This window comes from Zonotrichia leucophrys, chromosome 1 (assembly GCF_028769735.1).
Source record: "Zonotrichia leucophrys gambelii isolate GWCS_2022_RI chromosome 1, RI_Zleu_2.0, whole genome shotgun sequence".
NCBI classification, from domain to species: Eukaryota; Metazoa; Chordata; class Aves; order Passeriformes; family Passerellidae; genus Zonotrichia; species Zonotrichia leucophrys.
This window is the reverse complement of record NC_088169.1, coordinates 108,943,504-108,970,886: the sequence shown is the minus strand read 5'-3', so window position 1 is coordinate 108,970,886 and position 27,383 is coordinate 108,943,504. Positions and strand designations below refer to the sequence as shown.

The following is a 27,383-nucleotide window of genomic DNA, read 5'->3' as shown; positions in this document are numbered from 1 at the left end:
AATTGTTAGTGGTACTTTCTTCTGGTCCATCAACTGTAAATAAAATTACTGAGTTACTTCCTAAGCACAATTGCTACAAGAAATTTCAATTGTTAGTCTAATTTAATCAGCAAGTTACAGTTTCAGGTAGTCATCTTAAAAGTTGAGTATTCTTAGCTTTATGGAAAATTCAAAGCTATTTATGCTGTCTGTTCTTGGCCACATTCATTTATTTTTTTTGCAAAATAGTTCTTACTTTACAGTAAAAGTTTTGTAATGTGGTCTGACAAGTTCTGTGTAGGATTTGTGATGGCTTCATGGGGAACAAAAGTGCTGAAAGCCTGTTACAAAATCACCATATCTGTTTTCTGATAATGTAACACTTAAAAATTATAGAAAATTTAGCTTAGTACTGTTTTCTACTTTTGTGGTTAAATGCTTTGTTATATAAAGTTTAAAGGGACTGTTTGATATATATTGCCATTCTTCTGTAATGGTGTCTTTAACATCATATTTTCTTATTAAAAACCTGGAGAACATAAGACAATGGTGACACTGGATTTAAGTTTACCTTTTCTGGTACATATTCTCCTTCTTTGTATTAGGAGAAAACACAGAAAATACTGTATTGATTTTCTTAAAAAGAAGCAATTTCAGTATAGAACAAACTAATTCACCTCATGCAATACTAATAAAACTATTTCCAAGAAAATTTAAGTTGCTTGCTTCACTCTGGAGAAGAAAAAAAAAGTTAATGAAATAAATATTTATGAAGTGTGCAATCAGGCTGTTCAAGGTATGAGGTGTGTGTTTCCATTCAAACTAGTGATACTGTAATAGTTAAGGAAACAGGTGTTTACTAAATGCTGCAGCTAAACTGCAGGTGTCTTTGGCCCAGATTGACTTAGTAAAATTAGAAATATAATCAGTAATGCAATGTGGCATGTTAAATCCAGTGTGTCAATGCTGGCTGATTGAGCAATTAATATTGGGTATCTCTGAGTACTGCAAATGGTTCAGTAACTACATTATAGTTTGCTATATATAAAAAGGTGGAAAGATTGTAATAACTGTTGGAGGAGAAAGCATATAAAATTCAGAATGCTGGCAGTCCTGTGAACTTAAAATGCATGTTGCAACATGCTATCTAATTAAGCAAATACAGTGACAAATTAGTTCTTTAACTTGCAGGTTTGTGTGAATGCCAAAGGTAAGCAGGAGAAGCCTCCTGTAGGATGAGGGAGCGAGGGAAAATCTTCTTTGACAGTGCCTGGAGAAGGCATTCCAGGTGCCTTTGTGCTTCCCTAGATCCTTCCATTAAGAATCTTGTACTTCCTGTCTCTGAAAACCCAGCGAAGAAACACCCTGCTTTCTGAATGCTTTACTTGCCTTAAGGAAAAAGAAACCTCATCTAAAAATCTTGTGTCAGTAGTGGAAATCTGTATGCTCAGATATATCCTGTAATTTCTCTTTGAAGAGCTGAAATAATATTTAATTACACACATGTTGGAGCATCATTTGAGCTCTATACATGCAAGGAGATTCCTGCTGACAAAAGTCTGTGCGTCAAACAGCGATTGTGGCTTTCTCTCATCTTTCTCACTTTTCACACTGGATGGTTCTCTGTCCTTCTTACATGTATCTCTAAGAAACCACTGCCAAAATCCTGAAAGTTGTAATTCTTATTTCTCATGTTTCTAGATGTTTAATTTTCACTGGAGACTTTTATTTTTCTTCCCACTTGCTTATATCCCTCTATTGGCAATGAGTGTTGTATGCAAAGTTAAACGTGAGCAGGAAATTTCTGTCCTTACAGTAAATTGGTTCCCTTGTGACAAAAACCTTTGGGAGCATTCTTTCCTCCAGTCTGTGTTTTGGTTTTATGTGCAGCTTTCCAGGTGATCTCTCAGGCTTCATGTGTGCATCTGGCATGGAAGATTTAACCTAGGAAAGGAGAAACTCCATATGCTTGGCTGAAAATGAGAATAACAATGATAAATGTCCTGCAGCAGTGAATGCATTCTATGGAAGGCCAGTTTGTTTCATAGTAATAGCAAAAAAAGTAGAAAGTGTTTTGAAACTTTTGCTGTGTCTAAATTTTCTTTTTTCAGAGCAGGTAGAGAGCAACAATCCCAATGTAGCTGTAGTTTGTGTAACTCAGCTCCTGTTTTAGACAGATTTTAATAATGAGATGGGCCAGTTACAAGTCCGAAGTTGATAAGTTGAATTTTAGGAAGTCACAAAAATTCCAAGTTCTTCTGCACAATGCTTTAGTTGGGAGCACATGTGCTTCTTAAGGGGTTTCATTCTTTACTAATTTTCGGTGAAGGCCTTGACGTAGACAATGCACATATCTGAACTTTATTGACACTTATAGGCTCAAGCAGTTACAATGTGTGTATATTAAATAGTGAAAGTAGTCTTTTTAATTGTAAATAATAAGAAAAAAAACCCTCTTGCTTCTCAAGTGTTTTTGTTCGTAGTTACAGTGATACTGAAATACAGTACGCATCTAATTAACTTAAAACCAGAAATGTAAATGCAAAAATATTTAGGGCCGTAGATCTCTGCCCTCCCTAATATCAGGATTTGAAAACAAATCCAAAATAAAAACCTTGTATCTGACTAAAATTCTTAATTGTCAGTTTTAGTCCCCTACAAAATAACAAAAGTGCTTGAGATTGAACATAATTCCTCAAGCACTAAACAAGGACTAATAGAAGTTGTTAGAAGACTTCTAGAGTATTACAGGAATCTTCTGATCTCAGCCTGAAAATAAAGCAACCACTGTTGTTGCCCAGCAATGTTTAACTTCAGTGTAAATGAAGACTCACACAAATTTCTTGAAAATAATATTTGAACTTACCAGTACAAAACTGTTGTCTCTCCATCCGTGAGTTTTCTTTTTTCTTCATTTTCCATTCTGCCCCTGAAGACAAGCTGTAGACAAGGGTAAGTGTTTTTCTTTATATGTTCCTTTTGTATTTTTCTTGTTCATTGCATCTGTCTTGCACTTAGGGAAAGCCTGCAGGACATGTAAAAAAAGCAGTGCCAGTTCTTCAGTGCACTTGTTTCCATGGTCTCTCCTTATCTTGCAAGATACATCTGTGTGTCCAGATTTAGACAAGGGAGGGTAATTGTTTTGTTGCCCAGAATATACATACCCAAAGGGCCTTAAATAGCATTTTAGGCCCTTGAGATCCTTCATAGCACAAATACTGACTGTTTTATGCCCCTATAGGGTCTTGCTTTTCATCTTGCTAATAATCATTTCCTTGGTTCTTTTTTTTTTATTTGAAATTGGCTTCAGCTCAAATCCATTGATTTAAATGGAGATTAGTTGCTACATGAACCTCTAGCACTATTTTTCATGACTCTCCTGTAGTAAAACAACTCTTAATTAAGACTCCAGAGACCAAGTTTCACTCCCTGAAAAACAATTTTTGAGACTATATATATGTATATAGCTAGGAAGTTATTTGAAATAACTAGAACATTTTTTTGCTATCATGAAAATTGACTGAAAATGTTACTGTTTGGGTTGACATTCACCTGTTTCACTACTGTCTAATTTGTCTGTTAGGTTTCCTCTTCCCCACTTGTTAGTTAATTTACACAGCAGTTTTTATCTACCGTCTTCAGTAAAATGACATGCATCATCTATTCCTTGGAGTATTTTAGAGAGAGAAACTTAGATATTTTTTCAGAAACTTACTCTTAAACTAAGGAATTTCATAACAGCAGGCTCTTGAAAAAATACTGACAAACAAGAAAAGGAGTGGTACAAAAACTGTATCAGTCGCACCCATAATATCAGTGTGAGAAAGGTTTGTACCATTTTCTTTAATGATATTCATTAAAACCTGAAATAAAAATGGTGCAGCATAACTGACAATATAAATAGGAATGATACTTTAAACAAAATCCAAACTACTATTTTTATTGCTAGCTATTCTAAATGAAAAAGAAATTGTTATCAAGAACAGGATGTTTAGCTTAAACTTAAGGGAGTTTGGTTCTCTTTGGCATGTTGTATTTCGACACTTTTCTCTGTTCACTTTCTTATGCATCTTACATCTGTGCACTGGTTGCAGGGTGACTTTTTTGACCATCATCTAGAGTGGCCTTGGGAGAGCATATTCTCTTCAAACTCACTCACTTTAGTCAGCTTCTCTGGAAAAGCAACCTTGAAGTACTCACTTGGTACAGACTGCAGCTTTAGGAGAGGTAGTTTGAAGTCATCCTTCTTAATGTGCCTGCCTAGGATAGGTGACAAATGTGCTGCCAGTTCCAGCAGGTGCTTTAATTCCATGGCAGCCTGACAGAAAACAATTATGTTCACTTTAAAGTAGAAAACAAGGGTGTAATCTGAAATCTCACCTACAGGTTCTCAGAGACTTAGTGATAAACCACCTACAACTTTGTAGCATAATAGCCCATATGCAACCCCACTCACAACTTGGGTTGGGCAGTGGCAGTGGGAAGAATTCAAATTTATACATTAGGCTTCATAAATCACTTTGACAGTCTCTTCTGCAAGGTCTAGAGGTGCAAACTGTTAATATTTATTCATTTAGAGTTGATTGAAGCAAGCTTCATTTCTACACTTGCTCAAAACACATTAGAGTGACTGGAGAAAAACAATTAAAGAGAGAGATTGTCTCATAATTCAAAACTGAATCACACACACAGACCTGTCTTATCCCACTACTCTTCACAAATTAAGTATTTCCCAATATTAGGAATTTGTTTTGGGGCTCGACTGTACACCCTCCTTGAAAGTGTAGGGAATAAAGCAGTGTACATGTGTGTATGTTATTTAAATACATAAATAAAATTGTTAGAGGCAGCAATCTGTATGTGATGGTGCATCCCTGTACAGATTATGACCTCTCAAGGCAGAAACCTTGAAACAGAAACCTTCACAGTCAGCAGCATCCTCAGAACTGCTTGAGAGCCAGCAGTTGCTGCAGCTGTGTTCATGGAGTGAAATCCAGGTAGGATTTTCCAGGATTGCAGAGGGAATAGCCTTAATCAAGGTAGCTGGGATGAGTGATACTTTGTTTTTTTCTCAGAGTAATGCTCATATTTCCTTAGTTTGTACCCACATCTGCTGGGTATTCGCTATGACTGCATTACCAGTGGAGAACATTTATGGTGTATCAAGGCATTCTGACATTCTGCATCACAACGTGTTGGGTGTTTTGTTTTTTTTTGAGGATGGGACTGCTATCCTTTAAATTTTATTTATTTTGTTTATAATTATGCTTAGTAGCATCATTTAACCATGGGATACCATTGTTGAAACTTCTGCATGTGTCTCAAACTTTGTTCCAAGGGCTCCATCTGTTGCCTTTCATATTGTATGATTGGTAAAGCTCGCAGTTGGGACCTGTGATATCTCCCCTATCACTGTGTGAGTGCATGCAGACTTGTCTGCAAATATACTTGATGTGATGTGGGGGCTTGCTAAAGAATAATGAAAAAACTTGTAAAATAAATCTTTAAGTTATCAGAGTTCTATTTCTGTTTGTATGACAGCCTCCATTTCTCCATTATTGTTGCTTTATTTGTTTTGAAGAACACAGAATATAGGCCTCTAGATATTATAATTTTATATAACTCTACACTATATATTAAGACTGTACTATGTACTGTAATTTTCAGCACAGGCTTTTAAAGGAATTTCTCTTTTCAGTTGTTCAAAAATGTAATCTATTACAGAAATTATGACAAACTCATATCATTATGATAAGCTTTTTTCACACCTGGGTTTCTGACTACAGGACACGGCTGTTATTGTCTCCTGTCACAGTTGTTTGTTATTTTTCTCTCCACAGCTATAAGATTTAGAATTTCTTTACAATAAATTACAATTAAACTATTTGCAGATGACATCAATTAGTTTTACTTGGCTGTCTTTTATGGAAAAAATAATTAAAGATAGATCCAAAGACTAAAGTATATTTTATTTTCATTCTCTTCACCTTAAGTTTAAAATCAACAGATTTATCTCACTTTTGGATTTTATTTCTTTCTTAATTCAGAATGTAAACACCATTGTAAAAGCTTTCTTGAAAACATGTCTGAACTTTCTGAGAAGTTCTACATATAAATACACGGTTTTGTATATAAGAATCTGTTTTGATTAAATATCAGACATGGTCCAAAATTAAGATTTGAGTAAAAGACAGAATATTTTTGCTAGGTAGTATGAAACTTTGCTAAGTTTTTAAAATTTTATAATATATAGAAATATTTTATGTGCACATATGCAATTTTTTCTATCTACATGTGTGTAAGCATTACTTTGCATATGATTAATTGTTTAAGCAATTAAACACAGCCATCTTATACTTCCTTTGCTGTGGTTAATTTGGATTCAAACAAAATGCTTTGAATATCTTTTTATATACACTTGAAGTGCTTTAAACTGTTACATATTACAGTGACTTGAAAAATTTCATAAAGCTTGGTTCAGTCTATGAACATTTTGGAAATCATTAATGCTTCAGAAGAGCCTTCGTATTGTAAGGTATGTAAAATGCCTTTTTGGGATGATTTTGCTCAGACTTCTGCTTCTAGTGCTCTGTGTCCCTGTTTGAAAGACACAATGCAAAACTTAAAGAAAATTAAAAATATTTTCAGATTTTCAAGTAAATACTAACTTGAACTATGGATAAAAATGAAGTCCAGCATTCAGGTCTCCATTAGAATTTACGTTTAGAGAGAGAGTAAACTTTTTCGGGGGGTTTCTCTTTGTTGTACCTTCTACAGTAACCTCATGTCATAAGATACAGTTTTCATGCAGAACTTGGCCTCTGCCATGTCACAGAACAGATAATAAAGTTGATTTCTGAGTTTATTGCTGTCACTAATGAAATGCTTACTGCAGGAGGTCATTCATTTCCTGAATGCCAGGTGTCTACAGAAGTGGTGTGCCTGTTAAAAACTAAATCTGTGCAAGAATTTTGTGTTCTAGGAGCAGGAAATAAGGATAAGCATACCCATTCAAGCAGGGGTAAATAGGATGTGGATGTCAAAGTTTTGTCTTTTCTCCCTGCTGCTCACTGTGTTACATGCAATTTTGATGATGATAATGTATCAGAAATTAAGTTACTTATTTCGAAACCCCCAATGCTGAAAAGAAGCAGCAGCAGCCTCTTACCACTCCCAGCTGTGTTTTACTTCTACTTTTTCCAGTCTGTCTGTGCTCACTAGTCTGGAAAGGGATGAGAGAAAAATGAAACTATGTTCTCCAAAGCCATCTACCAAAGAGCAAAAAATGTCTTCCTGATGATACTTCCTAGGTTGGCTTTTAAAGAGGTAGAGAAAGGTGATGCAAATCAAGTAATTTAGCAACATCAGGCTCTAGTGAGCTGATGTAGGAGCATGCAGAGGGCTCTGTTAATCTCAAGCCTACCTTTGGTGGCACATTGCTCTTTCTCAGGCTGGTTTCTCTGGGCAATGCAGAGCCAAATAGAATTAAACCCCATGTGTTACTCAGTAAGGAGTTGTTGGTTTGAGACATGCCTGTGCAGGGCACCTTTTGTATTTGTAAAAGTCTGTCATATTAGCTCCTTAGGCATAGATTCCAATTTGGATTTTAATGCATGCAGTTGAGGTAATTTGAAATGATTTCATCTCAGCAGTGTCATTAATTCCCCAAATCAATGTAGCTTAAGCTGAGATAACACTGTCTGATGACATTGGAATAAAAAAAAGACGTCTTTATTTGTTCAAGAGCTTATTTTCACAAGATGTTATTAGCTTAGAATCTTCTCATTGTCCTAATTTTTTGAGGCCATCAATCTAACACAGAGGAATTTGCTAGAATAGAATTTGAACAACATTGTAGTTAAATTTGCATTGACTTTGAAGAGACAAGGTATTTTCTGCTTTTTCTGAGAAATGGTAAAGTCTGCAGAGCAAAGCATAAGAACATCCTTTATAAAGGTTGACTTCTTTTTCTTGGATGTCCCTTGAGATCTTCAATTTGAAATTCCGTAGAATTGTAGAATGTTGTAGGTTGGAAGGGAAACAACCAAGCGATCATCTTAAATGTTTTCAATCCCAACAGTCCTGCTGTGTGTGGGCTAGAACACTTTCCACTAGACCAGGTTGGTCAGAGCCCCATCCAATCTGGCCTTGGATAATTCCAGGGATGGAGCATCCGCAACTTCTCTATTATCTCACCACCCACACAGCAAAAAATGTCTTACTGCTGTCTGATCTTAAATACTGATGGAATTTATAGTGGAGTAAAGTAGAAAAGGAGTTTATCAACACAATACAAATACTTCTGGCTGAAAAGAAAATTAATTTTATTAAAGGGAGGTTTTTTGGACATTTTGTTAGATTTTTTTTCTTTTTCAAATAGTACAGGTACCTTTTGAGTTGGGATGCCTTGCTGAATATAAACCACTACTTCTGTCATAATGTGCTACATGAAACTGCAGGGCTGGAGGAATAACAGGACAAGTGACTAATGTCTTAAGGAGCAAAGGATTATTCACAAAGCCAAAAGTACTGGTGCAGTCTTTACAGCCAGAAGCTTAGAACTTTTACTCAGTTGGGATAAGTATTGAGATCTTTTTGTGAAATTCAGAGCAAATCCTGCAAGCAAGGTATTTTCACAGAATATCTTCTCAAGTGGCATTTCTAGAGAGATTTTTTAAAGGCAATCTAGTAATCCACTCACTCTTAATTTAAGAGTCAATCTCTAGACTATGAAACAGTTCCCTTAAGCCTCTCTTTTTTTTTTTTTTTTAAATCCAGCTAACTGTTAATACAAAATACTGCAGGAAAGCCTGGATCATCTGGGTGGTTGTATTATAGGTCATCTCTTTTGCCGCTTAAGCTCACAACCTTTATCTTCATAATGGAGAAATGTATGGTCTTGTTTCAAAATATTATTGGGGCAAAAGAAGGATATCTGATGGAAAATATTAACATGTATCAATATGCGCTGTTGGATTGGCAGCATGCTTTTGCATGATTTACCTTGAGCTCCTATAAACAAAAGAAAAACTTGGCTCAAGCTGAGCTGTTCTTGTTTGTTTTCATGACTGGTTATTTATTGTAGTTCCCAGTGGCTGCCACCATTTTAGCAAGTCATGAATTGTGCATAGTATTGCTTGAAAGGAGAAGTGCAGATGTTTGAACATGGGTGGATTTCCATAACTCACATTTTTTCTTTCTTCTAAGCTAACATAGTCCAAGTAGTAGTTATTTATAAATAACAAAATACTATGTGAATGTATATTCAATTTCCATCAGTCTTCACTTGTGTTACTGTGCTTTTTTATCCTGGTGTACTGTTTAGCTGTACTTAAACAGCTTTTATGTATTTCTTCTTGAGTATGTGAATAGTTAATTTTTTAAAACTGTGTATTTTTCAATACATTTTGTTTAGCCTGGAGAAAAGAAGGCTCAGAGGTGACCTTACCACTCTATAACCACCTGAGAGGAGGTTGTAGCCGGGTCTCTTCTGCCAGGTAACAAGTGATAGGATAAGAAGAAATGCTGTCAAGTTACACCACTGCAAATTTGGATTGAGTATCAAGAAATTTCTTTACTGAAAGGGTGGTCAGACACAGGAGCAGGCTGCCCAGGGAGGTGGTGGAGTCACCATCCCTGGATGTGTTTATCTTGAGGATGTGGTTTAGTGGTGCACTTTGCAGACAGCCATAATGATTGTATGCCTATTCAAAGCCCACAGGCTGATACACATGCCAGAGTAATGACATATAAATTTCAATAGATGTAAAGAAAACTTGCCTTATTTGTGCAAATTTCATCAGTATGTGAAATTTATTGTTCTGTTTGGTGAGAGAAAAAAAAAGAAAACAGAAAAATCAATAATGCACTAAGCTTGTTAAAGTTCTGTCAGTGACTAGCCTTAGAAATATAGTAAGCTATTTATTAATATCCTGCTTTTCTACTTATGGGTTGGAAAGGTGTGTCCTAATTAAATATGAAGCAGAGAGTCTCTTCATTTAAAATAGTTTTCATTTTGTGGAGTTCAACCTAGACATAATTGAAGTTTTCAGAAGTTTCAGTTTTCAGTCCAAGTTCGCTTTTGTATTTGCTAGTTGCTTTTATATTTGTAGGCCTGAAAGACTGTGGTTTTGGTTTATTTCCTGTATGGAAGGCTATTTGGTTTGCACATAAGAATACAGAACTAAATTCATTGTTTGCCTCTGGAAACTGAAATACAGGGAGAGACTTGTAGAAATTACTAAAATTTATCTTAATAAAGGTGCTGTGTACATGTCATATTCTCTCAGTAAGTTTTTGGTTTGTGTTTTTTTCATTTCCCGGTTCATAAAGGGATGATGTGATCCATGTCTGAGATACTGTGAGGCTGGGCTCAGGGACATGAGAAGTTTTTACCAGGCTCCTGTTAGGGCCCTGTCTCTTTTCTTCCCTCCTGCTGTTACCATGACGTATCAGGTTTTCAAAGGATATGTTGTTTTCTGACAATAAAATGTTCCCATTAAGATCTAAATAAGAAAACAAGTATTGAAATAAGCTACCACCATAATGTGGCCATGTAAAGGAATGAAATGGAACAAAACAAAATGAGTAATGACATTGGCAAATATTTTTTTGCAGATAAAGGTATAATTTTACTTGTTTCAGAGGATTCTTCTCCCCCTTTTTTATAGGTGATCCATGTAAAGCATTTATCGCTTGAGCAAGTTTCTTTTCTTTTAAAGAAAAAACCCACAAAGGAATGAAAAATCATTACTGAGAAATTTCATGTGTCCAATTCAAAATGTCTTTGTGCAAGTAATCTCTAATGGTTTCTTGTCTGTGTTTTGTGTTTTGCTTTTGTCATTTTGAATTTCCATACAGCATTGCTGGAGGGGGAAAGGAAGAATCATCTTGGTGTTTGTACGTATTTGGCTTTCCTCAAACAGTTGTAACAACACTTTTCAGACATAGAAGCAGGTTGGGTTTTTTTTTTTTTTATGAGATCAAAGCTTACTTTTTCCCTTGACAAAGAAGTTTTGTCTTAAAGGCAGAAAAAGCATTATGTGCACTATATTTTCATCTTGGCCCTTAAAAAAGCTGTATATCTTCTTTGTGTACAATGCAATGACAACATGAAATGTAGTACTTTAAATGCATTCATATTTCAGTAAATTGAAGCACTATTTTTGGAAATAATATTTTTTTAAGAAATGAATGTATGCATACAGAATTAATTCCAGCAGCTATGTGAAGCTTTGGGGTAGGGAAAAGAGCAATTCATATGAACATATGTTTTTAGTAAAACATTGATCAAGGAAAAAGTTAGAGATGTCTACCTGAATGACATTGCTTTTATTATTTTGTACAATAGTTCAGAGGTACTTATTTCAAAACTGAAAAACAAATTAAAATTTTATCATGATTTAAGCAGCCATAATGTAATCTGGAATAATTTCTGCTCTGATTCTCATTTATCAGTCTAAATTTGTTTTCTGTCTATTAACTTGGTGTCACAAGAAAAATCTAAAATTAGCTGATTTTGTCTTGAAAGGCTCACAGCTTTGTTATGCCTTCAGCTGATTCAGGTCTTGATGCTAATTTATATATGTTTTGAGCATGAGAGGAATACTGTCATGTTTACCTCTGTGTATATAGCAAATTGTTGAATTTCAGAGAAGAGTTATCTGTCCACTGCAAATAAGGAGGCATGAGATAATGGAATGAACAGAAGGGATAGTTCATGGTGAATCTCTTTTTCTTAGAAGTTATATCTCAAAGGTTCACAGTTGTAGACCATTCTTTTACAACTATTTACTTGCTTCCTAACCTCTTTTGACCAAAGTTATTTGGAAAAAAAATCCTGTGTGAAGACAGATAACCAATCTGATTTTGGGATCATCCCTTCCTCAGATGCCACCAGAACAAACCATCCAAAATTCAGCTTTTCCTCCCATTTCACCACAGGGACGGTCAGGAAGAGCACTGGATCACTTTCCTGTGATATGCTCCATACTAGAGATCTTGATCTATGGGTTGATATGTGTCTGGAGTTACCTGTGTAATGTACCCATTGTCAGGAAATGGAGTGTGTTAGTGGGTCTTGGGTTTCCCAGCTATTTGAAAAATTGTCTGCACTAAACCCTGAAAATTGAAAGACCAAATGAAAAATTGGTAGCGGCTCTGCCCAATGATACTCTGAATACCTCTTAAAATCTCTTTATCAAATGACCTGTTATTAGGGAACAAATGTCCATAATCTTTTCTCTTGTCTTTGTGGCTGGTAAGAATGATTACCTGAAGGAAGAGGAGTGGAATCATACCACTTAAATCAGGGCATATTATGGCTCTTCTGATGTCTCTTAAAGCTGATTTTTAAGGCAAGTCCTCTTCAGAAGTACAAGGGAAGGAGAATGTGAAGGAGTAGCTAAACATGCAGAAAGGGCTTTTTTTGGCTACAAAACTTCTTTTTGAAAGCCTGTAGTAACATTTAGTTACAGTCTATTTTCTTTCTGTATTATTATATTTTAAATTTCAACATTCAGTTGCAGTCTATTTTCTTTCTGTATTATGTTTTAAATTTCAACAAACAACTGTTCTCTCAGTATGATGAGATTTATTTTTTCATGTCTCCTTACATAACAAAAACAAGAACAATGACAAGAAACAAACAAAAACAACAAAAAAGATGAACACCTTTCTGCATAACTGTGCTCAGTTCCTATAGATTTTGGTGGCTGTTTTGTAATTCATCTGCTTCTTGCAGCAAAGGTGCCATCAGTACCAATTTCTTGAACTCCTTTTTTATCTGAGCAATGGTTTTGCTTCAGCTTTAAAAGCTGTTGCCTGCTATCTATTTTTTTCTTTCTTTTTTTGCTTTATTTTCTTTTCCTTGTTTTCCCCCTTTTTCCTGCTTCTAGTTGTGCTGACAGTGGTTAATGTACAGGTGAGTGAAAACTATCTTTACCTTGTGAATCCAGCCCATTTTGCCATCAGGGCATTTGTGAAGGTCTGCCCCAGCCTGCTCTGTAGTTGCAGTCTCCATGTGCCCACTCATACTGCAAGACCAGCAATTATTCTGGTATAACTAATTGTAGATTAGTATTAGAAGGTGATGCTCTTCAGAGGCTGCTTCTTAATTACAGCCTTTCTTTATCCTCTTCTGAGGTTGTAAACAGTTGTAAAAGAATTTTAATAACATGAGTTTTGTATTGTTATGGTATTTTAATTTTCCTTTTTTGTTCGTATGCTCTGAGATGTGATTAAGGATGGCTCAAGGATCAGGTTTGAGATGCTTAAAAAACAGATGTTGTGACACTTCCTTTCATATAAGATGTGCCTGCATAATGTCCACTTGAGGCAGTTGCAAATCTATGCTACATTTTAAAATCTGATGCAGTGAACATTCAAAGACTAAGTATTTTTGTGGAAACGGCATCTCTTAATGATTCTAAATGAATTTTGGTTTTTAATATTCTTCAGGTTCAGTCTGATCTTGCAATTCTTGCATTGTATCTTGCAAAAAGTTCAGAATATCTCTTTGAAAACTGCATAAGGTTTGCTCCCTAGTCTAGTAGGAGGGAGAGAGAAGACCAGGGCAATTACTGCTTTGAACAGGTCAGAATTCCATCATCAGAGGTTTCTTTCATTAATACATTCCTTCTGTGCACCTTCATTAATAGATCTCATATACAGAGAAGACATTTCAATTTAAACCATGCATGTTCTATTCAAGAACAATTGACTTTAATATACAGGCTAATTCTCATAAGCATTTTAATTGATTATCATACAAATGAGACTCTTCTTGAAACCTTCCCTTTTTGTAGCTGACAAAATACCAGAGACCCTGACCTGTAATCTCTAACTGTTCTTTCTGAAAAAAAACCCCAAACATGAAAATTTCAATGCCCATTTCCACAAAGAAAAAAGCCAAAACAGCAAACAAACACCCCACCAACAATACAAATAATCTTGCCTTGGACATGCTCATTGTGATTGACTCTAATGAGCAGAGGTCTTTCAACAGATTGTGCTGTCACCAAAAGAATATTATGCTAGGATTTTTGAAATATGTTTAAACAAATAAACATGACTTAGAAAAGTTGCTTTCAAATGTTTGGTTAGAGTCTTACATAAACCACTTATCATCTTTCATTTTTTATGCAAGAGTATCTGAAAAAAAAATCCCCCACACAACAAAAATAAGCAAACAAACAAAGCCCCAAACTCTGAAGCTGACAATGAACAAGTTGAAGAGGGGGAAGCAAAAGACTAAAACAATGAATGCAAAAAGTCAGTAAGTTGATGCAGGACTTTTTTTGACATACACATAAATTATATTTATACAAGCTTAAATATTTACCATCCAATGAGGATGCTGCTATTGAAATGCACAGCAAAGCAGCAGTTTTGTTTTTTGGAATATCAGTGTATTTCAAAGCTAATTTGCTTCCCAGATAAAGAGTCAAATTATTGTGAGAGGAACAATAAGGAAATTATTTGCACTTCATAGAGTTTAAACTGGTTATGGTACTTGATTAATCTGTTTATTTAACAGTAAGCAAAAGGCAAATGAATCATGATGTAAATGTACTGTTTAATTTGGCATAGTCCTTATGAGAGTTTGTAACTCTTGACGATTCCTCTTTTCTCCTCAGGTTGCTCAAAAATATTCACATTTTCACAAGGAGATTTTTGGCAGACTTGTAATTCCCTAGCTTAAATAGTCAGTTAATTTTTATTCCAGGTAATGCCATTCTTCTCTAACCATTCTTCTTAATCTGTCTGTTAGATGTTTTTTGAGCAGTCCCATGTTTTCCCTTGAGTTATTAGCTAAAGTTTCCTTCCAAAACCCAGCAATCATGCTGTGTTGGCTTGAGTGGAAATGCCAAAAAGCAATGCTTAATGCTGTGTTGTGCTGCATTCCATATGAGGGTAGGTGGTTTTGGTATGTCTTTAAATAGAGCTAGAAAACACCAAACCAACATTTGTGTTGGGTACTAGATGTAACTATCGTCACTCTTTCCTAAGATAATATCTTATGCAGAGTTACTCTTACAGCTCATGCTGTGTATTGATTTCACAAAAAGGTTTAGTGTGAGCATTTGAAAGTAGCAGGGTAAGAAGATTGGTTTTGCCTGTTGCTCACACTCCAGGTTCTTTCTCTACACTTTCAGTTCTCTTCATGAATCTCCTTATAACATTCACTTGAATAACTATAGAAAAACGGAATATTTAGCTAATATGTCTTCTCTCAGGACTATTTTAAGCTATTAACAAAGTGACTCTTGAAATGTGGATTTTGTATTTTTATTTTCCCCAACATGTGTGAGTTTTACAGATGGCTCATATTTCATTCATCCTTCAGCAGTAGCCCTGAAGTCAAAGGAGTAGTTACCAATCTTTTCCAATGTCAGTCCTTGGCATTTATTTTCATCTCTTGTGTAAAGAAACCCAAACTAACACCAAAAATCCCACAGAAAACCAAGCTGCAAACAAAAAAGCCCAAACCTTAACCCCATATGACCTTGAATCCCCAGTGCATGATTTAGCATCAGTCTCATATATTCTTTTGCTGCAAGGTAGAAGTGCAATAAAAATTTGAACGTCTTTCAGCTAAGTAGTGAAATTTAAGTAATTGTATGAAGAAAATTCCCTGCTGAACAGTAGGAAGGCTTGATATTGCCAAGGATATGCTTTTTTATCAGCTCACTAAAGTGAGTCTGTTTCTTGAAACAAATTATTATTATTGAGGACACTCTGTAAGAGAAATGTGACTTTAAAAATGCTTCTCATGTGGAAGATGTTTTGTATTGTGAGACACTGCTAATATACAATTCTAGATCACAATATTTGCCTTTCTCCTTAATGATGGGTTTGGGTGTACTGACCAAGAATTACACACATTAGGCTGGAGTGGTGTTGTCAAACTCTATAATAATTGAACAATTGGAAAATATATCTATGTGTTCCCAATCTTTATTTTCTGAACAGTATTTAATTGGAACATACAATTGTGGTCAGAAACTTCTTTGATATATGTTGGCATGATGTTTAATTGCTGAATGGGGAACCTGAAAGGATTTCAGTGTAAAAAGTTTCTTATCTAATATGGTGTGTGGCTAATTTCAGAATCGTTTTACTATTTTTCAATTTCCAGTCCAGTAAAATTCTCTGCTAACATTCAGAATTTTCTGTGTGAGAATTTTAGAAGTTGATATGAAAATTTGAATTCCTTTCCTTTTATTAACTTTTATTTTGAGAGTATGATGTTGAATTTTACTCTCCATGATGGTTTTGGAATACTGGGGGTTTGTTTGGGCAAGGACTACTTCTTAAGCAAATATCCTTAAATATCTAAAATATGGCTTCCACCTAAGATTTCAGCTGTTGTGTAGAATTGTATTTAGAAACAAATGCACCAATTGATTGGCTTTTTTAGGGTTATGTTTACTTGTATTTGTGTATATATGAGTTCATAGCAAGAGACATCACAGTAACAGGTTTCTTTGGAACAGTGCTGAGCCCTGAAAACCAAACACGAATTGTACCTTCCAAATTCACAAATCACTTATGTAACGTTCAGAAAACAAATAATTCCATTTCCTTATCTGAAATGAAGCATAACTGTTATGGCAACTTAGAAATACCTTTGATTGGTTTTCTGCATCAGAGGAGTCTTAATGTTGGCAGCCACAGCCTTGAGGCTGAGCACATCAAGGGTCTCTGTATTCTTTAAGAAACCTGCAACAGTGCCCAGGTGCTGTTTGGAGTTTTCCATTTCTTTGAGAAAAAAGTACTGTAGCAACATGATGCTCTGCCTTTTCAAAGACTTTTACAATAATTACATATTTCTGGTTTTGAAAATACCTTAATAAGTGCCCAGGCTCACTGAAAACAATGGCAGACATGAGCTGTTTAAAATTGTGAGGATCTTGAGAAGGTTTTTTTTCTGAAACAAATGTTTTAAGGAAGTTCATTTATAAACTCTCAGCATGGCAGGGTTGAACCAGCCTCAGGTGGAGGGCGGGAGGCAGCTGGCACAAAGAAGCTTTAATTTTAAAGCAGTGATGTGTGAGTCCAGGAAGAATCTTGGGAATGTACTCCTTTGAGGACATTAGGTAGGAAGAGGTTTAGAGGTGCAGCCAGAAGTATACTCTGATGGCTGTTTTGTACTGTTTCAAGAAAACCAGGGCTTCTCACAATGCACCTCCTGTTTTGATTGCTGACATCTCTTTTAGAATCCCTTTTTCCCCCTACTTTGTTTGAAGTTTATTCCAGATTTTAATGTCAAATTTTCTCATTTTGTTCTGTTAATAAATGCACAGTTATTTAAGTAATTAAATGTGTTCCTGTAATAAGAACAGGATAATACTGAACTTTCATTTTTCATTTGCTTTAACTTTCCTGTGCACCAAACACTATGTAAGTGGTGTTTTTCCTCTGTTTGCATTTTTTTTTTCTTAATTCTTTGTGTTCTTTCAACATTAGACAATGAAATTCTTACCAGTAAGTAAACTGCTATTTGTTGGGTATCCCAGAGCAAATAGATTGGCATCTTTCTTGGACCGCTCTGTTTCAGCCTTGTTCTAAATTCACTTTGTAAGCCCATTAACCTGTCTGTTGTGGTACCAGTTAATAATTGGCAGTGCACCAAACTGAAAGATGTAGCTAGAACTTCTCTGACTTCATCATCTGTTAAAAAAGTGTCATTATATAGATTTGTATTATTTTGTTAGATTTGGGGGGGGTTTGTTTTGTTGTGGGATTTTTTTGACCTTTTGCAATGTGTTCTGCAATATTTCTATTCTTAAATATTTTAGTGAGCTCTTGGAAGTGGTTGACTAAATAATGTATACTGTGCCGTGTTCACGTAGAGCCTGGTGGAAATGTCACAGTATCAAAGTCAGTCTCTTGTTTTTTTACCAGGATGCAGCTAATAGGAAACAGCAAAATGGGAACTGTTTCAGTGTAAAAGCACCACAAGGAGTTTAGGTGTTACTTTATTGTTTTGAATACTCTATGTGGATGTTGAGTAAGTTTTAAGTCAGCCATATATTATTCTATGCTGGGAAAGGAGGCCTGAAATGTAAACTTTCAGGCCTGAAAGTTTCTAAGAGTAGATTAATAAAATAATTATCCTCTCAAGGTCCCTTCTAGCCTAGGTAACTTTTCATGGTACGTTTTTTTTTTTTTTTTGGCAGCAACTCTTGCTCTACTCAGTAAACATTAAAGGGAAAATGTTCATCTGCCCTTAGGAACTGAATACTGTTGTCAGTGAGGCCACTGGTGTTTTGAGTACTCCTTTGATAGAACATTACAAATAATTCAATGAAAGAATAATTTATTCCAGATAAATGGGTGTTTTGGGTTTTTTTCCTGTGTAACTAGAGTTCTGCTAAATACCAGCATGTGGGCATAACTATGATCTTCTGTTGAAAAAGAAAGTAAGTAATAATAAGCAATGCTGTTTACTATGCCTGTGCCTGATTGTTCTTCTATGTAAGAAATCTTCTCAGCCATCCAGCCCTTCCTAATAGAGATGCAGAATTGGTGCTTCTTAAGAGAATTCTTTATTTCTTATTTGGTTTGGTGGGTTTTTTTCTGTAATTTATCTGGCAAAAGAGAGATCTGGGTTTGAAATATGAGAACTGAACAGTGCCATTTAGTATGGTTGGAGTTTTTGTTGGAACAATTGGAATATGATCTCCTTTAAGAACCTGGAACTGTTTTATCAGTGTTTATAAAATTGTGTGGTACAATAGCTCCCAACTTTTAAACATCAGTAGGAAATGAGAGAAGACAGAGCAACCCTTGATGGGAAGTGGGAATAGGAGAGAAACAACAGGAACTGTATCCCTGTACAGAGTATTGTGTCCCTGTGTGATTTAGGATGAGCATTTTAAGGACTCAATCCTTTCCCATGTCTTGGATACGTTGGAGGCATCCTTGGTTTCCTCATGACTGTGTCATCCCAGAGGAGATGCATTCTTTGATCCTTTAATACAGGGAATGTTAAATGTTTCTTCCCTTCTCCCCTAGGAGATGTGGAAGATCCAAGCTGCAAAACAAATATGGTGTTTATCCTGATTTTTTTATCTTTCAAAACTTGGGAGGAGAAAATATCTGGTATTTTCAGAAAATTGGAGAAAAATACATTTATTTTCACTTTACTGTCTTTACCGATTGCCCTCTCTACCATTGCCTCATGCTAGAGATTTCCTCTAGCCTGTGTTTTATGCAGAAGTTAAAATATATTTGTTTGCTTGAATTGATTTGTTAGTCTTTTCTGACCCAATATGTCAATAAATACCAATGCTGGAAGATTAAAATATGTGAAGGTCTTCATGTCATCTAACCCAGGTGTATCAGGAGTCTATTTTGAATTTCACTTTATTTTATTTTTGTATGGATTTCAAGACCATAGGAATGCTTGCAGTGAGGCTCATTCTCATTCAGAGACAGTATAGTGTTTATTGTTTGGGTTTGGTAGTAAGAAGAAGATTTTAAGATGTTAAGAAGAATATTTGGTACAAAATTGAGTAAATACAGAGTTACTTAACACCCAAGAGCTTTACAACTAGGAAAAATGAAGATCCATTGTTTGAAGTGTTTATTGTTTGAAGTAATGATAAATACCATATGCTATCTAGATCTGATTTACATTGATTCTATTTATAGCCTGCAGATTGTTGTATTGCCATCATTGTTCACAAAGCTAGTGAAGTAAAATTCAAAGCAGTTGCAACTCCTGGATGACTTTATTATCTGACTTCTGTAAATTGGTGTAACTGCACATATTTTGATAGATGTACTTTAAGGTGGAACTGCTGGAGTTTTGTCCCAATGTGTCCGGTCTCCAGCTCATCAGATTTAAATAGGATCTTTTTGTGGTGTTTTAGATGGTTTAAAACCTTGTTTAGCCTTATGCACCTAATTAAACTTCTTACCTTTGTTGTATAAAATAAACTACTTGTTTTAACTGCTTTAAAAATATTTATTGTCATCATATTTAATTCAAAATGCAAAGAACTCCTAAAAACATTTCTTGAAACTGCCTGCTCCATCTTTTAAATATCCCTTCAGTTCTGCTTAGGCTTATTCTTTCAGGGGCAATTGCTACTAAAGATGTCTAAAGAAAAGAGATGAAGAAAACTTTATTGACCTGTGCAGATCAAATTTAAAAGAATTCACAGCAGCCTAACTTCTTTGTGGTGTTAATGCATTTCTATCCTCATAAACAAGGGTGACATAAATTTTAATTATGGTAGTAGAAAGTTAATTTATTTGTTGGAATTGCGGTCTTGAAATCCTGTACATAATAAAGTTGTCCAGTGTGCGTAATACGCAGCAAATAGCAAACTTCAATTAATTCCTAGATAAAATTAGCATGCATTGCACTTCAAGGATTTGTCTTTTTGTTTCTCTAATCAAAACTTCAGTTAATTTCAGCTTTGTTCTCTGCCTCCCCCACATTAGTTCCATTGTCTTGATTTGCATCATTTGTGGCAGCTGGCTTCTTATCAATCTGTAGTTTATACTTTGACATCAAACAGTAAATTAATTAGAGGAAAATAAATCCCAGTTATACTTCTTGATAACTGTAGAAGCCTCTAAACATAGAAGTGAATGTTGCTGATTCTTGTCAGAGATGAGAAGTGTAACAATGGGGAAGGAGGCAGATGATGCTTCACATTCAGTGAACCGATAGTTATCTCCAGCAGCAAGTGTTGCTCACCTGTGCCTTTTCTTTCCTAGTCCCTCCTATTGTTTGCTATGAAGCTGAACTGGAAAAAATAGCAATTAAAAAAGTAGCATTTGGATGTGGGCTTTTTTTATAGGATGCATGGCTTTAATGCATTGCAAGAAGCAGATGCATCCTTAATGTTACTTTCTTTTCCCTATACCATAGTTGAAAAACATAACCTAAACTGCTTGTATTCATTCTCTTACAGTTTATTAACTATTTTTCTTCCTATAAAGAGAGAGCAAGTGACCCTTTTACAGTCAATACTATTACAAAAGGCTCAGGAGCATATTCTCCAGAAGATGCTCATAGACACAGAATGTCAAAGAACATGCAGACTTTAGACCTCAGCTCGTGTTTTTGTGAACAGAAAGTATCTTAGTGTTTTGTCAAATTGCTGCACTGTACTAAGTTCCCTTTTTTTCTTTATAGCCATTAGTAATAGTTAGGAAATGAAGACTGCTTTTAGTATTTGCTATACTTATATTGTTCCTTTTAAAAAGCCAAGACAACAGAACAGCATTGGAACCACATTAGTTACTGTGGTGGGGAACCAGGCAAAGCAAGTGGAGGTGAGAGAGTCATTGCACGTTATAAACCTGAAGGAAGTCTGCTCTATTTACAGTGAAATAATCTATGGAAATGATGGGCTAGTTCAGTCTAATTTATTTGCTATCTCCTATTGCTTATTTCTCCCATTGTTGTTTCTTTCTTGAACAAATAGGTATGATTTTCTTGCCTATCAATTCAAGATGTGTGTCATCTCTGTCATTCTGATGTTTTTGGCTGTCTTTAGCTGAGCTATCTCATGTAGTTCATCTTTTCAATAGTGTGCAGATCACGAAGGAAGGTAATACCTTGTCTAGCTCTTCGGAGAATATTGAATTTGGTTAGATACTGTGTCTGTTTTGTAGCAATATCTTTCCTCATTTTCCAAACTGTATTGTTAGCGCAGTTTAAGAGCTCAGTCCAGCATTATTCCAAGGTCATTTTGTAAGTCCTGCTGTGATTCTGATTCTTTTATATTTGTCTCCAGTTTTGAGCTGAATATGAAATTTAGTGGTTTAGCTTTTGAATAGGAAATTTAATTTACAACTTGTCAGTTCGTTTACAAAGCAGATACCACTCTGAAGGACTCTCCTAAATATATATGAGGCTTTTCTCTTTTGTCCTCTGTTCATTTCTTTGTTCCCATGAAGCACAGAATTACAGAAATCATTTCACAAATTGAAGTTCACAGTTGTCTCTGCTGCCTGCGAGGCAGTGCAGGCTGGATGGGGCAGCAGATGGGTGGTGGATGCACATGCAGGGTATCCAGCCAGGAATCTCTTGCCTTCCCTTGGCATCCCTGCCCTCTGTCAGCCCACAAAGCTCCAGTTCATTGACAAAACTTGAGTAACAGTTTGTGGAAACGTGAAGATCCTTTTATTATTCTTTTTTGTTGTTGTTTGTTTTAGTGGAAAAGCTCTTAAATTTCATTTCTTTCCATACATATTTCTAGGTATATGTTTTTGTCTCTGTTTTATAGTGAGTGGGTGTTATGTAATCTCTGAAATGTTTGCCATGATTTAACTGTTGTTGGCTTTGAAATGAGTGTTTGACTTGCGAGATACTTGATACCCTTTAATCCTGTGTCAAGTGAATAGTCCAAAATGTCAGAGAGTCTGCAGGACAATAGGTTATCGTTAGTTAGAATTATTAACTGCATTTGGACTTGTCTCAATCTGTAATAATGACAATATGTAAACCAAGAAAAATTTGGATACATCAAAGTCACTCAAAATACTGAGTCCCAAATGAGGTCTTGCTTTGAGATTTGCGTTGGAGATTCTACATAAGAGATGCTAAACTTTTTCTTGACTAAATGTTAACCTGTTTCCTTCTTTTTGAATGTGATCCAAGTTTGAATAAACCTATTCTTTGTCTTCAAGAGAAGTCTGGTCAGTAGTTTTTTGGGCTAGATAATTTGGGTGAGACTGGCAGACTTGTGAAGCTACTGCTGTAGAAAACTAAATTGAGACATAATGGCACTTGCACACACAGAATAATTTTTGCAAAGTTTTAAAGCATGGCATGATAACATGGAGCTCATAATTCATCACTTTATATTTTTTCCCTTGGAGTCCATGGAAATTTTCCTCTTGAAGTTTTAATGCCCAAGCAACCCGGCTAACACAAATGGAATTTCTGAGAGACCTATTAAAAAATTAGAGACATAATTATAAAATGACTGCTTTATGTATGGAAGTGGATTCTTTGGAATTTAAAACTTGTAGAAAGGGAACACCATTAATATATTTTGCTTTTGCAGGCTTAGTGTATTCTTAGTATGTTATTTCACAGAACCTTAATATTTTTGAATGCAGGTAATGAATTTGGACATCCAGAATGGCTTGACTTCCCCAGAATAGGGAATAATGAGAGCTACCACTATGCCAGACGACAGTTTAATCTTACTGAGGATGATCTTCTTCGCTATAAATTCCTAAATGCCTTTGATAGAGATATGAATAAATTGGAGGAAAGATTTGGCTGGCTTGCATCTCCCCAGGTAAGCTGTATGTACAAAATGATAAGTTTTAGTCACCAGTTGGGTACATGTGTGGAGTAACAACACTTTCAAATTTGCATGCTGAAATTTCAAACAGCGCTTTATTATGCGCTGTGTAATACCTCACCATATATTTCAAGTTGTCAAAATATGGCACTGAAATATCTTCCACAGATAATAGAAACCTGAAACAGTCTCCTTTTAGCTTCATAACAAGGTCTTTTCCTATTATTTTCCCTGTTTTTATTCAGTAACTGTGGATTGCATAAAGCAGACTATAAAATTGTCTGTAATCCAATCCAAGGATTGCTTTGCAAAAGTATAAGTTGTTCTGACATTACACTTTATAAAAGTAATTACTCCATTTCTGAGGAAAAACTTTCAGCAAAGTCTGGTGTAAGTTATAGTCTCCTAGTCATCAACCTGCTGCTTCTGCATTTGCATTTTTTACACTTGTATCACGCTGTAATTTTTATGAAAGATCAATTGTTATAATTTCTCAGTGTTTAATTATTTTATTCTAGCCCACTTTAAAGAATAATACACTTTAAAGATTTTTTAATTGATGCCTAGTTATTTATTAATGGCTTTAGCAAATAAAACAAAGTGTGCACAGCCATTTATTGTGGCTTATCAAAGCCATTTCTCACACAGATTGCTAAAAACACACAAAAAAATCATATTGAGTGCTTCATTTTCTGAATTAATACTATATGTGATGCAGATCCCCATAACAAATAGGCTGAAGATTTCATTTGACAAAAGGAATCCATTTTTTACTAAAGCAAAAGTGTGATGAAAAGACCATGTTACCAATCTTTGAGCAAGAATTTTTCAAGTGCTCTATGCTGAACAGGCTTCTACCTCTGTAATTTTATGTTGTGTTGCCTTGTGAAAAGTAAGCTACAGCTTAGTAATCAAAAATTTTGTATGAAATTTCATAGATAAGCAATTTCAGTTTGCACATTTTAATGCCTTCAGTTCTATTCATTGAATATTTACCTGTATTACTTGAAATGAGGTACAGAAGCAGTGGGGTTTTGCTTGTTTTTTGGTTTTTTTTATTCATTAGAAATTAAATCTTTTTAAAGTGTTGATTTTTTTTCTTTTCCCCTTAGGCCTATGTGAGTGAAAAGCATGAATCCAATAAGGTCATAGCATTTGAGAGAGCAGGTCTTATTTTCATTTTCAACTTCCATCCATACCAAAGTTATGTGGACTACAGAGTGGGTATTGAAACTCCAGGAAAATATCCTTTTCTTTACTGTTCTGTTTGTGAGGAAAAGTTTTAGAAATTGAAAGCTGATTTTATGTCTTTTTTTCCTAATATGAATCCTACCTGTAGTTAAAAGGTAAGAAATCACTAATTTGTCACCAATATAGTATTCTTTTAATTCTTTTTGTACATCAGAAAAATAATTATAAATTACTCTTCTTCATGAGAGATAATTTTGTTGAAAGCAAAAGTAAAAAAATGCAATTTAAAGACTTGTGAAGCTGTTTTTTGGAATTCTGTTGAGGAATGAGAAAGCAAGTAACTCCCACTTCTTAAATATTTAAATTCTTAAATATCCTACCACAGTGGGATAATGCTGCATGAATTCACACAGGAATGTGCATTAGTGCAAGCCTTCATCAGGCAGTTTGTATTTGTACATTTGTACTTTAAAACTTGAGTGGACTGAGAATGTGCTCTTAGGTCAGCTGAGCTGTAAATTATTACTCGAGTAATTGACTGATTTTGCATTTGTGTCCAAATTCTTGGTGGCTCCAGAAATTCATGCTGATTTTCTGGGGGAGTTTTAGTTGCCCAAATTCAGTTTCTTTCAAGTCCTTTGACAGACACAGCCTAGTGTGTGACTGTTGCTGTGTCAGGTTAAAGCGCTGCAGTTCCAGTTTTAGCCTCCTGCTTATTTATCAGCCATTCCGGGTAATTCCATGTTTCAGTTGCTTTAGTTCAATCATGGAATTTCCTGTCCTGAGGATCCCAGAGCTGTGCACAGTACTCTGTGGGAGGGGGAGCTCACCAGAGAGAATTGTAAGGAGCTATTTAATATCTAGAGGCATTTCCTTATCTATTTTCTTTAAATACTTCGGGGTGTTTTAATGTTGGCTAAGGTTTCTCCCTAACTCTTCTTCTGCAATTACAACCATGAATTTTATGTATAGTTTTTTTTAATGGATCCTTTTAACCTAAGACTTCAATAAATGATGTCCTATTATTAGGACATATGGTAACATTATATTAAATGTTCAGAACAATTTCTCCACTTGAAAAGGAGTTATTTATGATCCTTTTGAAATGTAGATGTGCAGAGGAAGTACCTAAAAGCAAAAGTTTGTTGTTGTTCTGTTTCTTTCTTTTAATAAATTAATGGATTTTTAATTTTATATCCTTTGCTGTTATAAGTCGGAAGGGACAAACAGCAATAATGTATTGATCAAATTGTTTTAATTAAACATTTTTCTGAATTATATTGGGAATTGTGGGAAATGGGATGATCCTTTCAATACTTAGGTTTAAGTTTGTTTTGTGCATTGAGCTAGATGAATGACTGCACCTAACACATCATTGAATGTGCCTTTATAAAATGAATGGCTTTGGTCTATCCATATATTGCAGTGATATATATCTCTAAGCTGGTTTTTATACAGCTTCTCAGTTATGTTACCAGGTATGTTGAAAGGTGCAGTTTCCTGCCTGGCCTGCATTTTTGTAGGCAGTCCTCAGTTCTGAACTCACTGAAAATGTCATTCTTCTTGCAACTCTTCTGTATGCAGGCTGTTGGCATAACAACTCCAGTTCTACTTTTATATGAGAAGGTGTAGTCAGCAAACATTACAATTCTGCTGGTCCCACCTGCTTTGGAAAGTCTTTCTGTGGGCATTCAGCTAGTCCATGTCTGTATGAGAAGTCACAGTTTGTGGTCAGTTTTTCCTTCCTCCTTATACTTCAGTCTTCTCTCTTGACTTATTTTCCTTGCTCTGTTCTACAATTTGTTCTTGTAAGATACTGTACTTTGGTGTGAGGTATTCAAGGAATGAGACCTTAATTTTATATGTCAGCATGAGAATCTGTGAATGTTGAGCAGTATAAATTGATGCTGGCTTATCTGTATTTTGACATTTTGTGTTGTCATGTACTGCTCAAGCTGAAAAAGATGTCATGGGAAAGAGTGCTTTCTTTGTTTTACATATTGCTGTTTTTGCATAGCAGGTATCAAAGCATTATAGTCCCAGGGTGATTGAATAGCAGAGTGGCATGAATTTAGGGTTCATAAGGACATTCAGGTACTCATCTCTTTGCCCTGGCGACCAGTGACAGGACCTGAGGGGATGGTATGAAGCTGTGCCAGGTTTGGGTTAGATATTAGGAAAGGTTCTTTCCCCAGAGGGTGGTTGGGCACTGGAACAGGCTCCCCCAAGGCAGTGGTCACAGCACCAAATGTGACAGAGATCAGGAGCATTTGGACAGTGCTTTCAGGCACATGTGATTCTTGGGGCTGTCCTGTGCTGGCCCAGGAGTTAGACTTGGATCGTGGTGGCTCTCTTCCAACTCAGGATGTTCTGTGGTTTGAAGCCAGAGTCATCCATAAGCAAATGGCTAGATTTAACCTAAGGAATCACAAATATTGTCATCAAAATGCTGCAAAAATATACTTTTTTGTAAAAATCCCCACATTAATTCAGGCTCTCTGACATTTACAACGTGCATCTAGAGCTTCTAATGAGCAAGTAAGGTCATTTAAATGAGTCACTGGCATGTGATTGCTGAAGGCAAAGACGCCCCTTTGAAGTGTGCTTGTGTAACTGTCCCTGCCTGGTGGAATCCTGGCAGGCTGAGACAAAGGACTTAATTTAGGATCAGTCAAATGCTAAATTCCATCAAGGTGGTTGATACTTAAGGTTAATAGGTGTGAATAAGAAATACAGCATACTAATGTGGGAATGCCTCTTTGATCTGCATGGGAGAAGAAAGAGGTTTGCAGCACTGTGAGTGTGTGTAAGTATCAGAGTGGCATATCCTATTGCCCAATTTCTGAGTCATTATGTGAAGAAAAAAGAAAAACATTTCTGTGCTTATACTGGAATTTTACTTCATAAATTATGCTCTTTCAGGAGCCTTTT

At 35.5% G+C, this 27,383-nt stretch overlaps 1 protein-coding gene across 2 annotated transcripts in view; it reads left to right on the top strand.

Moving 5' to 3' along the window:
* The window catches only part of GBE1 (1,4-alpha-glucan branching enzyme 1), a 135,653-nt gene that overhangs the window by 94,893 nt on the left and 13,377 nt on the right, over window positions 1-27,383 (top strand). For both annotated transcript variants that reach the window (XM_064726946.1, XM_064726939.1), the window contains exons 13-14: window positions 23,071-23,255; window positions 24,374-24,504. In XM_064726946.1, the coding sequence (XP_064583016.1) occupies window positions 23,071-23,255; window positions 24,374-24,504 (316 nt within the window). The remainder of the gene's footprint in view (window positions 1-23,070; window positions 23,256-24,373; window positions 24,505-27,383) is intronic.